The 15,633-nt window shown below is 44.7% G+C and overlaps 1 protein-coding gene across 1 annotated transcript in view; it reads left to right on the plus strand.

Moving 5' to 3' along the window:
* Positions 1 to 15,633, plus strand: part of LOC110523082 (A-kinase anchor protein 2) — a 184,813-nt gene that overhangs the window by 6,144 nt on the left and 163,036 nt on the right. Inside the window, exon 2 of the mRNA XM_090233569.1 lies at positions 13,495 to 13,575. Within this exon, the coding sequence (XP_090089695.1) occupies positions 13,495 to 13,575 (81 nt within the window). The remainder of the gene's footprint in view (positions 1 to 13,494; positions 13,576 to 15,633) is intronic.

Here is a 15,633-nt window from a genome sequence, read left to right on the forward strand (position 1 = left end):
TCCAACTGACTAGGTATCCCCCTTTCCAACTGACTAGGTATCCCCCTTTCCAACTGACTAGGTATCCCCCTTTCCCTTTCCAACTGACTAGGTATCCCAATTTCCAACTGACTAGGTATCCCCCTTTCCAACTGACTAGGTATCCCCCTTTACAACTGACTAGGTATCCCCCTTTCCCTTTCCAACTGACTAGGTATCCCCCTTTCCCTTTACAACTGACTAGGTATCCCCCTTTCCCTTTCCAACTGACTAGGTATCCCCCTTTACAACTGACTAGGTATCCCCCTTTCCCTTTCCAACTGACTAGGTATCCCCCTTTACAACTGACTAGGTATCCCCCTTTCCCTTTACAACTGACTAGGTATCCCCCTTTCCCTTTACAACTGACTAGATATCCCCTTTCCCTTTCCAACTGACTAGGTATCCCCCTTTCCCTTTCCAACTGACTAGGTATCCCCCTTTCCCTTTCCAACTGACTAGGTATCCCCCTTTCCCTTTCCAACTGACTAGGTATCCCCCTTTCCAACTGACTAGGTATCCCCCTTTCCAACTGACTAGGTATCCCCCTTTCCCTTTACAACTGACTAGATATCCCCTTTCCCTTTCCAACTGACTAGGTATCCCCCTTTCCCTTTCCAACTGACTAGGTATCCCCCTTTCCAACTGACTAGATATCCCCCTTTCCCTTTCCAACTGACTAGGTATCCCCCTTTCCCTTTCCAACTGACTAGTTATCCCCTTTCCCCTTTCCAACTGACTAGGTATCCCCCTTTCCCTTTCCAACTGACTAGGTATCCCCCTTTCCCTTTACAACTGACTAGATATCCCCCTTTCCAACTGACTAGGTATCCCCCTTTCCCTTTCCAACTGACTAGGTATCCCCCTTTCCAACTGACTAGGTATCCCCCTTTCCCTTTCCAACTGACTAGGTATCCCCCTTTCCAACTGACTAGGTATCCCCCTTTCCCTTTCCAACTGACTAGGTATCCCCCTTTCCCTTTACAACTGACTAGGTATCCCCCTTTCCCTTTCCAACTGACTAGATATCCCCCTTTCCCTTTCCAACTGACTAGGTATCCCCCTTTCCCCCGTCCCCCTTTTCCCCTATTCCCCTTTCCCTCATTCTAGATTCGACCTCTTCTATGCCAGATTATATTACGTTATCCTGCATACTGCGTGTCTGTTTATCTCTTTGAGTGCTCTGTTGTCATGGATACATAGTCTACTTTGTTTTCTGGTTTGCCAACAGTGCCCTCTAACCTTGTATTCTCTTTGCCCATATCCTCAAGTTGTATGTTATTGAGGTGCGAGGGTGATATTCAGATCATCTTGGTTCTTTCTCATTTCATCTAAAATAACCAGCTTTTGATTTATGGAGATCAGATCACTTACTTTGGAAGCATTGTTGAAGTCATTGCCGGTGGAGTTATTTAAATGAATGTCACTGGATGAGTTCCTACATCTTTTGGCAGAGACCAAGTGCTTGCCGGGTTTTTATGGCCAGCCTGTGAGTTAAGGCATCCCCGCAATCCATGTTGCTGTTAGAATAGTAGTGTTGGTCAATAGAAGATTCCAGATCCCTGTCATGGGATGGATCCACCATCTCCAGTTTGGGTAAGCTCACAGTTGTTTACATTTCTGGAATGTTTTGCTCACCTCACTGCAAAGGTATTGGTAAACGTTCATTAGTAGGGCGTTGTGGGGACGAGGTGTCCCAGTAGGCTACACATATGTGTGGAAAACATTTCATCACAGGTAAGACATTTAATTTATTTAGTACAGTCCATTTGTAACTACACTAACTACTTGTAGCTGTTTGTTTGTGTTGTGGTCTTGCCTAGCTTAGGCGGTAGCTGGCAATCTCTCACTTACTCAAGTGGCTGCTGGTATCGTCGTGAAAAGGGGCAGAGTGAATTTACGTATGCACCCTTGGTTTGTTGTTTTCTTCTAAAGGCTAGGTCGGACTAGCGCCCCATCTTGACAACTTCCGGTGAAATTACAGAGCGCGAAATTCAAAATACAAAAATAGTAATATTAAACATTCATGAAAATACAAGTGTCATTAGCAGGGTAGCCTAGTGGTTAGAGCGTTGGACTAGTAACCGGAAGGTTGTGAGTTCAAACCCCCGAGCTGACAAGGTACAAATCTGTCGTTCTGCCCCTGAACAGGCAGTTAACCCACTGTTCCCAGGCCGTCATTGAAAATAAGAATTTGTTCTTAACTGACTTGCCTGGTTAAATAAAGGTAAAATAAAAAAAAGAAAAAAAAAAAGCTTAACTTCTTGTTAATCCAGCCGCTTTGTCAGATTTCAAAAAGGCTTTACGGCGAATGCATACCAATTTGATTATCTGAGGACAGCGCCCAGCATACAAAAGCATTAAAAACATTTTCCAAACCAGCAGAGGCGTCACAAAAGTCAGAATTAGCTATAAATAATTAACTTACCTTTGAAGATCTTCCTCTGTTTGCAATCCCAATGGTCCCAGAAACACAGCAAATGGTTGGTTTGTTCGATAAAGTCCTTCTTTAGATCCTAAAAAAAGTCAGTTTAGTCGGTGCGTTTGATTCAGTAATCCACCTGTTCCAGTCGTTCAACATGCAAACAAACAAACCCAAAAGTTACCAATAAACTTCATCCAAACAAGTTAAACAACATTTCTAATCAATCCTCAGGTACCCTAATATGTAAATAAATTATACAATTTAAGGCGGAGAATAGTATGTTCATTACCGGAGATAAATAACGAAGTGGCCGCCCTCATCTACCATCCACGCGCACCACAAGACTACCGTCAAAATGAGAGCCACCTTGAAAAACTACAAATTCTAGTTCATTTTTCAAAGAACAAGCCTGAAACCCTTTTTAAAGACTGTTGATATCTACCGGAAGCCATAGGAACGGCAATCTGGGAGGATTTCTTTTGAAAATCCCATAGACAAGTGTCAACCTCAACAACAACAAAAATCCAGGTGGATTCTCCTTGGGTTTTCGCCTGCCATATCAGTTCTGTTAGACTCACAGACATTATTTTAACAGTTTTAGAAACTTCAGAGTAATTTTTTTTTATCCAATACTACCAATTATATGCATATCCTGGCTTCTGGGCCTGAATAACAGGCAGTTTACTTTGGGCACGTCAGTCATCCGAACTTCCGAATACTTCCCCCTAGCCTTGAGGTTCTTGATATTTCAGAGATCTTACCTTCTGTTTTTTGGGATGCTCTGGATCGACATGTACAAAAATGTTCCAGTTCCCGCTAATATCCAGCAATTTCGCACAGCAATTGAAGAGGAGTAGAACAACAGGCCCCAATCAACAGCCTGATCATGTAAAGGAGATGTGTCCCGCTGCATGAGGCAAATGGTGGTCACACTAACTACTGACTGGTTTTCTGATCCACTCCCCTTTTTTAATATATCTGTGATCAACAGATGCATATCTGTATTCCCAGTCATGTGAAATGCATAGATTAGGGCCTAGTGAATTTATTTACATTTTCAGAGTTTTACATGTAACTAAGTAAAATCTTTGAAATTGTTGCTTGTTGAGTTTATAGTTTTGTTCAGTGTAAGTCAGAGAAGGCTGGTGGGAGGAGCTATAATAGGACAGGTTCATTGTAATGGATGGCATGGAATAAATGGATCGGTATCAAACATATGGAAACCACATGTTTGACTAGCTAGCTGGCTAACGTTTCCTAGCTATGGAACCTTAACGTAAAGAGTTACCAAAATTAAGTCCTGATATCCAAAATACTTCAAATCAAAATGTTGTGATATTGAACTTTGAAGTTATACGTATTTGCAAATATCTACATTAGTCAATCCACAAAAAAATATATGTATTTCCTGTTAACAAGTCATTTACGGTTTCCATGCCTTTAGTATTCCATGTGGGTCAACGTATCAGTGAATTGTGACAATATATCCAAGGATCGTTCCATAAGGTTGTGTTTGTAGGGAGCGATATTGGTTTCATTTTCCTCCATATTGTAGTTAACTATATAGTTGTTAATGTTCTCAGCTTTATTCTTTCAAAATAGACAACATATGCTGGGGATGAGCATGTGTGTCTTCAATATGTTCCCATTGTTCCTCTTAAGTGGTATTAACTATGTTGCAAGTAAAAGCCCTGGGTGGTGAGCTGATACAATTCCAGATCTGGAAGGGAAGTCAAAATGTATCCCCCCCCCCCCCCCCCTCACACACACACACACACACACACACACACACACACAAACATAACAGACTGATATAACAGCAGCCTGGGACCAGCTGGAAGGTCTTCGCGTTAGGAACCAACCAGCTTATATAACAGCAGACTGGGACCAGCTGGAAGGTCTTAGCGTTAGGATCCAACCAGCTGATATAACGGCAGACTGGGACCAGTAGGAAGGTCTTAGCGTTAGGATCCAACCAGCGGATATAACAGCAGACTGGGACCAGCTGGAAGGTCTTAGCGTTAGGATCCAAACAGCTGATATAACAGCAGACTGGGACCAGCTGGAAGGTCTTAGCATTAGGAACCAACCAGCTGATTTAACAGACTGGGACCAGCTGGAAGGTCTTAGCATTAGGAACCAACCAGCTGATATAACAGCAGACTGGGACCAGCTGGAAGGTCTTAGCGTTAGGAACCAACCAACCAGCTGGAAGGTCTTAGCGTTGGGACAAGACTGTAACTACCAATTGGTCGAAATTGGGGAGAAAATGAAAAAAAAAGATGCATTAAAGTTTACATCAACAGAGAGTGGGTTGGCTTGAACCATTTAACTAATTAAATAAATCAGTTACAGACACATTCAACTCAGTGTTTTAACACTGTAAATCAGTTACAGACACATTCAACTCAGTGTGTTAACAATGTAAATCAGTTACAGACACATTTTAATAGTCATGTGGACTATTAGCTGCTAATGCTAACGTTCTCCACATAGGTGAATGTTTGAGATGCCGACAATAGTCATGTGACTAGGTCAGGTATCGATTGCTCACACAGAATGTGTGTGTGTGTGTGCGTGTGTGCGTGTGTGCGTGTGTGTGTGTGTGTGTGTGGCTCTCAGGTCCACACCAACTATCAGTGACATTTAACCACATGCTTGAGTGGGTCAGGATGTCAGTCCTAGTCTATCCTAGTCTCCTAGTCTATTCTAGTCTACTAGTCTTTCCTAGTCTCCTAGTCCATCCTAGTCTCCTAGTCTATTCTAGTCTCCTAATCCTAGTCTATCCTAGTCTCCTAGTCCTTGTCTATCCTAGTCCCCTAGTCCTAGTCTATCCTAGTCTCCTAGTCCTAGTCTATCCTAGTCCCCTAGTCCTAGTCTATCCTAGTCCTAGTCTATCCTAGTCTCCTAATCCTAGTCTATCCTAGTCTCCTAATCCTAGTCTATCATAGTCCCCTAGTCCTAGTCTATCCTAGTCCCCTAGTCCTAGTCTATCCTAGTCTCCTAATCCTAGTCTATCCTAGTCTAATAGTCCTAGTCTATCCTAGTCCCCTAGTCCTAGTCTATCCTAGTCCCCTAGTCCTAGTCTTTCCTAGTCTCCTAGTCCTGGTCCACTACTGTGTGATTCTAGTTACTCCTAGTCCATTAGGGTTAGGGTTACTAGATACTCTGGGATGGCTCAACTTCCTCCAGCTAATTCTTGACAAGGCCAAGGTAATTATTGTTGGAGCCAAAGCACAGAGAGAGAATCTGGCCGCACATTTGAATCCACAGGCAATAAAGACAAAACACCAGGTCAAAAAACCTAGTTGTGATTTTAGATTCTGAACTCCATTTCAAGACAAATATTTTTACTCAGACTGATATGGAGACTCTCATCCATGATTTTATTACAAGCAGGCTTGACTACTGTAATGCTCTCCTGTCTGGTCTACCCAAGAAAGCTGTGTGTCAACAGCAAAACATACAGAATGCCCAAATACAGACATGCTTTTAAGTTATTTACCCAGTATGTTCCTCAGGTCCTCTGGCACTGGCCTTATAACTATCCCAAAGCCTAGGACCAAGAGGCATGGAGAGACAGCCTTTAGTTATTATGCCCTCAGCCTCTGGAATAGCCTGCCAGAGAACCTGAGGGGGACCAAGAGGCATGGAGCGACAGTCTTTAATTACTATGCCCTCAGCCTCTGGAATAGCTGCCAGAGAACCTGAGGGGGACCAAGAGGCATGGAGCGACAGTCTTTAATTACTATGCCCCTAGCCTCTGGAATAGCCTGCCAAAGAACCTGAGTGTGACCAAGAGACAAGGAGAGACAGCTTTTAGTTATTATGCCCCCAGCCTTTAGTTATTTTCCATGTTTTCATTTGTTTTTTCCTGTGAAGCACATTGTGTTGCATTCCATGTCTGAAATGTGCTGTATAAATACAGTTTGATTAGATTTGACTACTGGAGACCAGTCACTCTGTAATGCCTTGCGAGGTGAATAGGGCCAGGAGTGTTTCCGGATCATATCACCAGAAGAAATTCCCAGCTAGTACATCAAGTAAACAGATGAGGTTGTTTCAAAAGCATACATCTACCAACAAGCTTTCCTTGTTGTTGTCACGATCGTCTGAATGAATGGGCCAAGGAGCAGCGTACTTAGAGTTCCACATGTTTAATAAATATGAAACTCACCAAAAACAAAACGAAGAGAACGAACCGTGATGTTCTGCGCTGCTCACAGGCAGCTACACAAAAACAAGATCCCACAAACAACAGGTGGGAAAAGGCTGCCTAAATATGATCTCCAATCAGAGACAACGATAGACCCAGGTTTGCCTCTGATTGGGAACCATACCAGGCCAACAAAGAAATAGAAAACATAGATTGCCCACCCTAGTCACACCCTGACCTAACCAAATAGAGAATTAAAATGATTCCTAAGGTCAGGGCGTGACAGTTGTAACATTATATATTTCCCATCTTTGCTCTAAGATCTTTGAGGTAGTGAAAATGCAAAAGTTTTCAAAGGCGCAAGTTAGAAAGTTTACAGGAGGGTAGGGTTAGGGTTATGGTTAGGGGTAGGGGTAGGGTTAGGGTAGGGTTAGGGGTAGGGTAGGGTAGGGTAGGGTTAGGGGTAGGGGTAGGGGTAGGGGTAGGGTTAGGGGTAGGGTAGGGTAGGGTTAGGGTTAGGGGTAGGGGTAGGGTAGGGTAGGGTTAGGGGCAGGGTAGGGGCAGGGTTAGCCCACCTGACCAGAGTTCCAACATGCTCTACGGCCACACCCCTCAAACTAAACTATGTGTGAGTAGAGAAGGCCAAGAGTGACAGCTGCTGCTAAAATTAGCCCCTGTCCCATAACGCTTGTCCCATAGCCATACCGCGTGTAGCTCCTACCCCAGTCCACCAACACTAACAGGGGCTCTGTTGAAGAAGGAATGGGGATGGGGGGGTAGGAGAGGTTATGACAGATTGGGGAAGGAGGGGGTGAAGAGGGGGTAGGAGGGGTCCGAAGAGGGGGCCTGAAGGGGGGACAGGAAGGGGTCTGGTGAGGGTGTTCTGAAGGGGGGTAGGAGGAGGTCTGAAGAAGGGGTCTGAATGGGGCAGTGGTAGGTCTGAAGAGGTCCGAAGAAAGGATTCTGAAGAGGGTGTTCTGAGGAGGGGATAGGAAGGGATCAGAAGAGGGGGAGGAGGGGGTTTTGAAGTCATTAGTGTCAACATGACCGTGTCAGCGTGCATTGCGCCCAGCCCGCCACAGGAGTCGCTAGAGCGCGACGGGACAAGAACAACCCTTCCCTATGCCAGACGACGCTGGGCCAATTGTGCGCCGCCCCATGGGTCTCCCGGTCGTGGCCGGCTGTGACTGAGCCTGGACTCGAACCAGGTTCTCTAGTGGCACAGCTGGCACTGCGAGGCAGTGCCGTAGACCACTGAGCCCGTATTTACATATTCTAAATTCCATTCCTTTACTTTAGATTTTTGTGTATTGTGTCTATTGTTCTGAAATTGTTAGATATTATTTGTTAGATACTGCACTGTTGGAACCAGAAACACAAGCATTTCGCTACACCAGCAATAACATCTGCTAAACACGTGTATGTGACCAATAAGATTTGATTCGATTTGAGAGGAGCGAGGCCTGACTGCATGGCTGCCCTGGTCTCAACACACACGCATGTGCACACACACACATCCACCCTCCTCCCCCTCAGGCCAGTTAATTAGAGGTATAGAGGGAAAGGAGCTCTCTGCTGATTGGACCATGTGATAAAGCCGCAGAGTGCAGCTGGCCGATCATCCAGCCTGTAACAGCTCTAGAGACTTCCATAGCACTGCAATGCAAACCTGGGTTCACATACTATTGGACATCATTGGTAATACTTTACATTGGCTTCATTGAGGTTGTATGTTGCAATGGAACCAATAGGAAACTTCCAAAACGTGTGAGCCCCCGTCCACCTGGCACTTCAGGCAGGCTAAAGTACATGCTGAAACTATTTTAAATATTTGAAGTAGTGTTTGAACCCAGGTTTGCTTCTGACTGAGGTTTAGAGCTGAGCACTAAAACACAGGGTACTGAAGCGCCAAGCTCCAACCGACTTAACCAAAAACCAATTCAATAATGTCTCTAGGAAAATACCTGCTCCCTTCTCATGACTCAGACAGCAGCAGTACAGTCGTACAGGAAACCATTAACTTCTTATGGCTGGGGGCAGTATTGAGTAGCTTGGATGAAATAGGTGCCCAGAGTAAATTGCCTGCTCCTCAGTCCCAGTTGCTAATAGACGTAAGAATTCTCCGGTTGGAACGTTATTGAAGATTTATGATAAAAACATCCTAAAGATTGATTCTATACTCAGTTTCTACGAACTGTGATATAACTTTTTGAACTTTTTCGCCCGACGTTCAGCTGGTCCTGCACGCGCGTTTGGATTTGTGTACTAAACGCCCTAACAAAAGAAGCTATTTGGACATAAATTATGAACTTTATCGAACAAATCAAACATTTATTGTGGAACTTGGATTCCTGGGAGTGCATTCTGATGAAGATCATCAAAGGTAAGGGAATATTTATAATGTTATTTCTGATTTATGTTGACTCCAACATGGCGGATGTATTTATTTGTTTTTTGAGTGCCGTTCTCAGGTTATTGCACTTGTATTTTCATCAACATTTATTATGAGTTTTTCTGTAAATTGATGTGTACTTGTATGTTTGAGGAATTTTAATTATGAGATTTCTGTTGTTTTGAATTTGGCGCCCTACACTTTCACTGGCTGTTGTCATATCGATCCCGTTAACGGGATTTCAGCCCTAAGAAGTTTTAACTAATGCATCCAATTATGCATCCAATTAGTGACTGGCCAATATGAAAAAAATACAAAAGTATACAATGGAATAAATACTGTGCTATTACTTTATTTACAGTATTGTGTTGTTTTTTTAATTCAATATCAATAGTACCTAACATCCGACTTGGACAACATTTTGTCTAACAATGAGTTATACACCCCACGGACCCCCCACACTACCCGGACCCCCCATACCCCCCGGACCCCACAGACCCCCCATACCCCCCGGACCCCACAGACCCCCCACACTCCCCGGACCCCCCAGACCCCCCCGACCCCCCCAGACCCCCCGGACCCCACAGACCCCCACACCCCCCCGACCCCCCAGACCCCCCACACCCCCCCGACCCCCCGACCCCCCATACCCCCCTGACCCCCCACACCCCCCGGACCCCACACCCCCCGGACCCCACAGACCCCCACACCCCCCTGACCCCCCAGACCCCCCACACCCCCCCGACCCCCCAGACCCCCCACACCCCCCCGACCCCCCAGACCCCCCACACCCCCATACCCCCCTGACCCCCCACACCCCCCGGACCCCACAGACCCCCACACCCCCCCGACCCCCCAGACCCCCCACACCCCCCCGACCCCCCAGACCCCCCACACCCCCCGGACCCCCCAGACCCCCCACACCCTACATACAGTATCAGTTCTCTATGTCTGACCAGTAGTATGGAGCTGCGCCTCGGATTACTGTTTCTTCATTCTATGCAATATATTCTCTGTGAATTTGGTGATGTTTTCTGGGGGGGGTTCAGAGAAATTCGTTGTTGAAGCTGTAGGTTAATGTCCCATCCTACAACCTATGACTACTAGGTTCTGACCACTAGTTTCTTCAAATCAAATCAAATGTCATTGGTCACATACACATGGTTAGCAGCTGTTATTGCGAGTGTAGTGAAATGCTTGTAATGCATTCTTAGTGAATTTGGTGATGTTTTTTCCCCCCATAGTTCAGAGAAATTAGTCGTTGAAGTTGTTAGGTTATTGTCCCATTCTACATCCTGGTACTAGTAGCTTCTGACATGTTTTACTGTTGCCCTTTGTAGGATCGCAGATAAAAAATAATGTAAAAAATGATGGGGGGACTCAGTCGGGGCCTCTACTTACGGTTCTACTTACGGTTCAGAGTTAGAATAGTAGAAAACACAAGGTGCTATTCAGAAATGTGGTTCTGCATCAGCCGTTTTCCTCTTGTTGTGTCAGACGCTGATAGACGCTCAATTAGCCATGTCAGCTAAGATGTTTTAGATTGGTGAGATGGCCGGCTATCTAAACCTGTAGTAATCACGGTCCAATTACTAGGGGCCCCCCATTGATTTTATTTATCACTCTCACTCAGATATTATATTTAAAAAACTGCATTTCTCTCCACCCTGTGGCAACATGTGTAGAATTGCATGAGTTCCGATATTTTGTAGCCCCCACCCCCATCAGAGTGGCCCTCCCTGGGCTAGATCATGTGATCATGTGTCCCAGGGCAGCAGGGCAGAGTGGTGTGGTTAGCAGACATTGATGAGAAGTAGTGTAGTGGGCCCACTGGGGCAGCAGATAAATGCAATGAGTTAATTAGAGTGAGAGATCAGGGCTGTGATGTGTGTTGAGACCAAGAAACAGAGACCCAAACAATGAAGCCCTGTTGTAAAGAGGTCCTGTTGTAAAGAGGTCCTTTTGTAAAGAGGTCCTTTTGTAAAGAGGTCTGTTGTAAAGAGGTCCTTTTGTAAAGAGGTCTGTTGTAGATAGGTCTGTTGTAAAGAGGTTATGTTGTAGAGAGGTTATGTTGTAAAGAGGTTATGTTGTAAAGAGGTCCTGTTGTAAAGAGGTCCTGTTGTAAAGAGGTCCTGTTGTAAAGAGGTCTGTTGTAAAGAGGTCTGTTGTAAAGAGGTTATGTTGTAAAGAGGTCTGTTGTAAAGAGGTTATGTTGTAAAGAGGTTATGTTGTAAAGAGGTCCTGTTGTAAAGGGGTTAGTTGTAAAGAGGTTATGTTGTAAAGAGGTTATGTTGTAAAGAGGTCTGTTGTATAAAGAGGTATGTTGTAAAGAGGTCTGTTGTAAAGAGGTCCTTGTTGCAAAGAGGTCCGTATAGAGGTCCATGTGGTTAACACCGTGTGGTTAGTACCGTGTGGTTAATACTGTGGGGAGGGGTTAGTCAGGACATTGAACTGTGGGGAGGGGTTAGTCAGGACATTGAACTGTGGGGAGGGGTTAGTCAGGACATTGAACTGTGGGGAGGGGTTAGTCAGGACATTGAACTGTGGGGAGGGGTTAGTCAGGACATTGAACTGTGGGGATGGGTTATTCAGGACATTGAACTGTGGGGAAGGGGTTAGTCAGGACATTGAACTGTGGGGGAGGGGTTAGTCAGGACATTGAACTGTGGGGAGGGGTTATTCAGGACATTGAACTGTGGGGGAGGGGTTAGTCAGGACATTGAGCTGTGGGGGAGGGGTTAGTCAGGACATTGAACTGTGGGGGAGGGGTTAGTCAGGACAGGAAACTGTGGGGGAGGGGTTAGTCAGGACAGGAAACTGTGGGGGAGGGGTTAGTCAGGACAGGAAGTATAATTCAACACTTTGAATCACTAGCCAGAGAGCAAGGGGAGTTTGGAAGGTCCACAGGGCTGCTGGAGTCCACACAAACACACATACACACACACACACACACACCACACACAACAGACACACACACACACACACACACACACACAATAAGAGTCCAGGCAGCTCTACACACATGGAAGATGTTGAGGGCTGTCTGTACTAGCTGTGTCACTTCATCATCAAAATCTGTGTTTGCATATGTGTGTGTGTGTGTGTGTGTGTGTGTGTGTGTGTGTGTGTGTGTGTGTGTGTGTGTGTGGTGCAGTGTGTGGGTAAGAGACCTCAATATGGTACCTTCCAGAGGAGAGTTGTCTAGGAGCTGTCTAGGAGTTGTCTATGAGCTGTCTAGGAGCTGTCTATGAGTTGTCTATGAGTTGTCCAGGAGCTGTCTAGGAGTTGTCAAGGAGCTTTCTAGGAGCTGTCTAGGAGTTGTCTAGGAGCTGTCCAGGAGTTGTCTAGGAGATGTCTAGGAGTTGTCTAGGAGTTGTCTAGGAGCTGTCTATGAGTTGTCTAGGAGCTGTCTATGAGTTGTCTATGAGCTGTCTAGGAGCTGTCTAGGAGTTGTCTAGGAGCTGTCTAGGAGCTGTCTAGGAGCTGTCCTTCAACTCTCTCTCACACACACACAAGCATACACACACTATCTCTCCATACCCAACATTATAAGGAACATCTGACAATCAGGCGGTGGGCTGAACACATGTCCATTCACAATCGCTACAATACATGAGCTAAACAGACATTTAGTTCTGACAACTGGAATCACATGGAATCCTCTAATGCTGAGAAATGTACATTCACAGACCCTGACATCATACTGTCTGTGCTCTAAGGGAACCGGGTGTCAAGTCTACAGCACTGTTTTTCTGGACCAGATCTATTAGTCAGAGAATCCATCTAGTGAAGTAACAGACCATGGCTGTCCTCCATCTTGTCTCTGTTCTGATTGAAGTTAAAATTACCCTTCATCTGATGCTTAATTCTCTCTCCACGACCACCCTCTACAACACACACACACACACACACACCCTCTACAACACGCACACACACACACACACACACACACACACACACACACACACACACACACACACACACACACCCTCTACAACACGCACACACACACCCTCTACAACACACACACCCTCTACAACACGCACACACACACCCTCTACAACACACACACACCCTCTACAACACGGACACACACACCCTCTACAACACGCACACACACACCCTCTACAACACACACACACCCTCTACAACACGCACACACACACCCTCTACAACACACACACACCCTCTACAACACGCACACACACACCCTCTACAACACGCACACACACACCCTCTACAACACACACACACCCTCTACAACACGCACACACCCTCTACAACACACACACACCCTCTACAACACACACACACTCCACGACCACCCTCTATAATACACACACCCTTCGTTGAACGCTGTATACCATGTGCATCCTGTACATACGACTAGTAAAAGTTGAAACTTTAACTTTTGACCACAGCCCTGTGGTGCCTGGAAGTCAGAACACTACATAGGGATTTAACCAGGATCTTTTGGTCATCAAGTGTTGTGTTATTTTACAGGAGAAAAGGAAAAGACAGTCAGAAATAGAGGACAAAAGGAGACAGCTGGACGATCTGGTGCTGCAGCTTCAACATCTCAAGGTAAACTCAGTGACTACGTTTTTGTTGTTTTGACTCTGTACTCCAGCACTTTGGATTTCAAATGATACAATGACTATGAGGTCAATGTGCAGACTGACAGATTTAATTTGAGTATTGTGTGTGTGTGTGTGTGTGTGTGTCTGTGCGTGCGTGCGTGCGTGTGTCTGTGCGTGCGTGCGTGCGTGCGTGTGTGCGTGTGTGTGTGTCTGTGCGTGCGTGCGTGCGTGCGTGCGTGCGTGCGTGCGTGTGTGTGTGTGTGTGTGTGTCTGTGCGTGCGTGTAAAACATATATGTCACCTACTGTATGTTCTGCTATTATGAGAGAAATCTAACAATGGACCAGGATTAGCCAATAGAACTGTACTGCTTGTTCTCAGCAAACTACAACCAGGCCGGACTTCAAGCATGCTGACATTTACTGAGCCTTCTGAAAGTTCTTACCCTGGACTTATTTCACATTCTTACAACCTGAATTCAATATTGATTTAATAGTTTTTCTCAACTACAAACCCCATGACGATAAAGTGAGAACATGTTTTTAGAAATATTTGCAAATTTATTGAAAATGAAATACATAAACATTAAATTTACATACTTATTCACACCCCTGAGTCAATAGATGTTAGAATCACCTTTGGCAGTGATTACAGCTGTGAGTCTTCCTGGGTAAGAGGACCTCTAAGCTCTAAGAGCATTCCACACCTGGATTGTAAAATATTTGCACATTATTCTTTTTAAAATGCTTCAAGCTCTGTGAAGTTGGTTGTTTATCAGTGCTGGACATCTGTTTTCAAGTCTTGCCATTGATTTTTGAGCCCAAACTGTAACTAGACCAAGAACATTCATTGTAAGCAACTCCGGTGTTTAAGATTATTTTCCTGCTGAAAGGTGAATTTGTCTCCCAGTGTCTGTTGGAAATGTTGTTTATTTTATCCTAACAAACTCCCTAATCCTTGCCGATGACAAGCATACCCATAACATGATGTAGCAACCACCATGCTTGAAAATATGGAGAGTGGTACTCAGTGATGTGTTGTGTTGGATATGCCCCAAAAATGTGTTCAGGACATGAAGTTAATTTATTTGCTGCATTTTTTGCATTTTTACTTTCATGCCTTATTGCAAACAGGATGCATGTTTTGGAAAATATTTATTCTGTTCCTTCTTTCATTTTATCAGTATTCTCCTATCACAGCCATTCAACACTGTAACTGTTTTAAAATTACTATTGAGCGGTTTCCTTCCTCTCCGGCAACTGAGTTAGGAAGGACGCCTGTATCTTTGTAGTGACTGGGTGTATTGATAGACCATCCAAAGCCTAAATAATAACTTCACCATGCTTGAAGAGATATTCAATGTCATAATTTTATGTTTACCCATCTACCAATAGGTGCCCTTCTTAACGAGGCATTGGTCTTTGTGGTTGAATTTCTGATTGAAATTCACTGATTGACTGAGGGATCTTGACTGTATGTACAGAAATTAAGTAGTTGTTAAAAAATCATGTTAAACACTATTATTACACACAGGGTGAGTCCATGCAACTTATTATGTGACTTGTTAAGCAAATTTAGGCTTGCCATAACTAAAGGGTTGAATACTTATTGACTACAGACATTTTTGATTAATTTGTAAAAATGTCTAAAAACATAATTCCCCTTTGACATTGTGAGGTATTATTTTATTTAACCAGGCAAGTCAGTTAAGAACACATTCTTATTAACAATGACGGCCTAGGAACAGTGGGATAACTGCCTTGTTCAGGGGCAGAACAACAGATTTTCACCTTGGGGATTCAATCTTGCAACCTTTCGGATACTAGTCCACTGCTCTAACCACTAGGCTACCTGCTGCCCCACTAGGATACCTGCCCCATTATGGGGTATTGTGTGTAGGCCAGTGACAAAACATCTAAATTTATTCTGTAACACAACAAAATGTGGAAAAAGGCAAGAGGTGTGAATATCTTCTGAAGGCCCTGTATGGCATTTGACCAGAACACAGATTTCCCACAGATAGAGAGGCAGTCAGAACACAGATTTCCCACAGATAAAGAGGC

This window comes from Oncorhynchus mykiss, chromosome 5 (assembly GCF_057628025.1).
Source record: "Oncorhynchus mykiss isolate SJ-2025 chromosome 5, ASM5762802v1, whole genome shotgun sequence".
Classification (NCBI taxonomy): domain Eukaryota; kingdom Metazoa; phylum Chordata; class Actinopteri; order Salmoniformes; family Salmonidae; genus Oncorhynchus; species Oncorhynchus mykiss.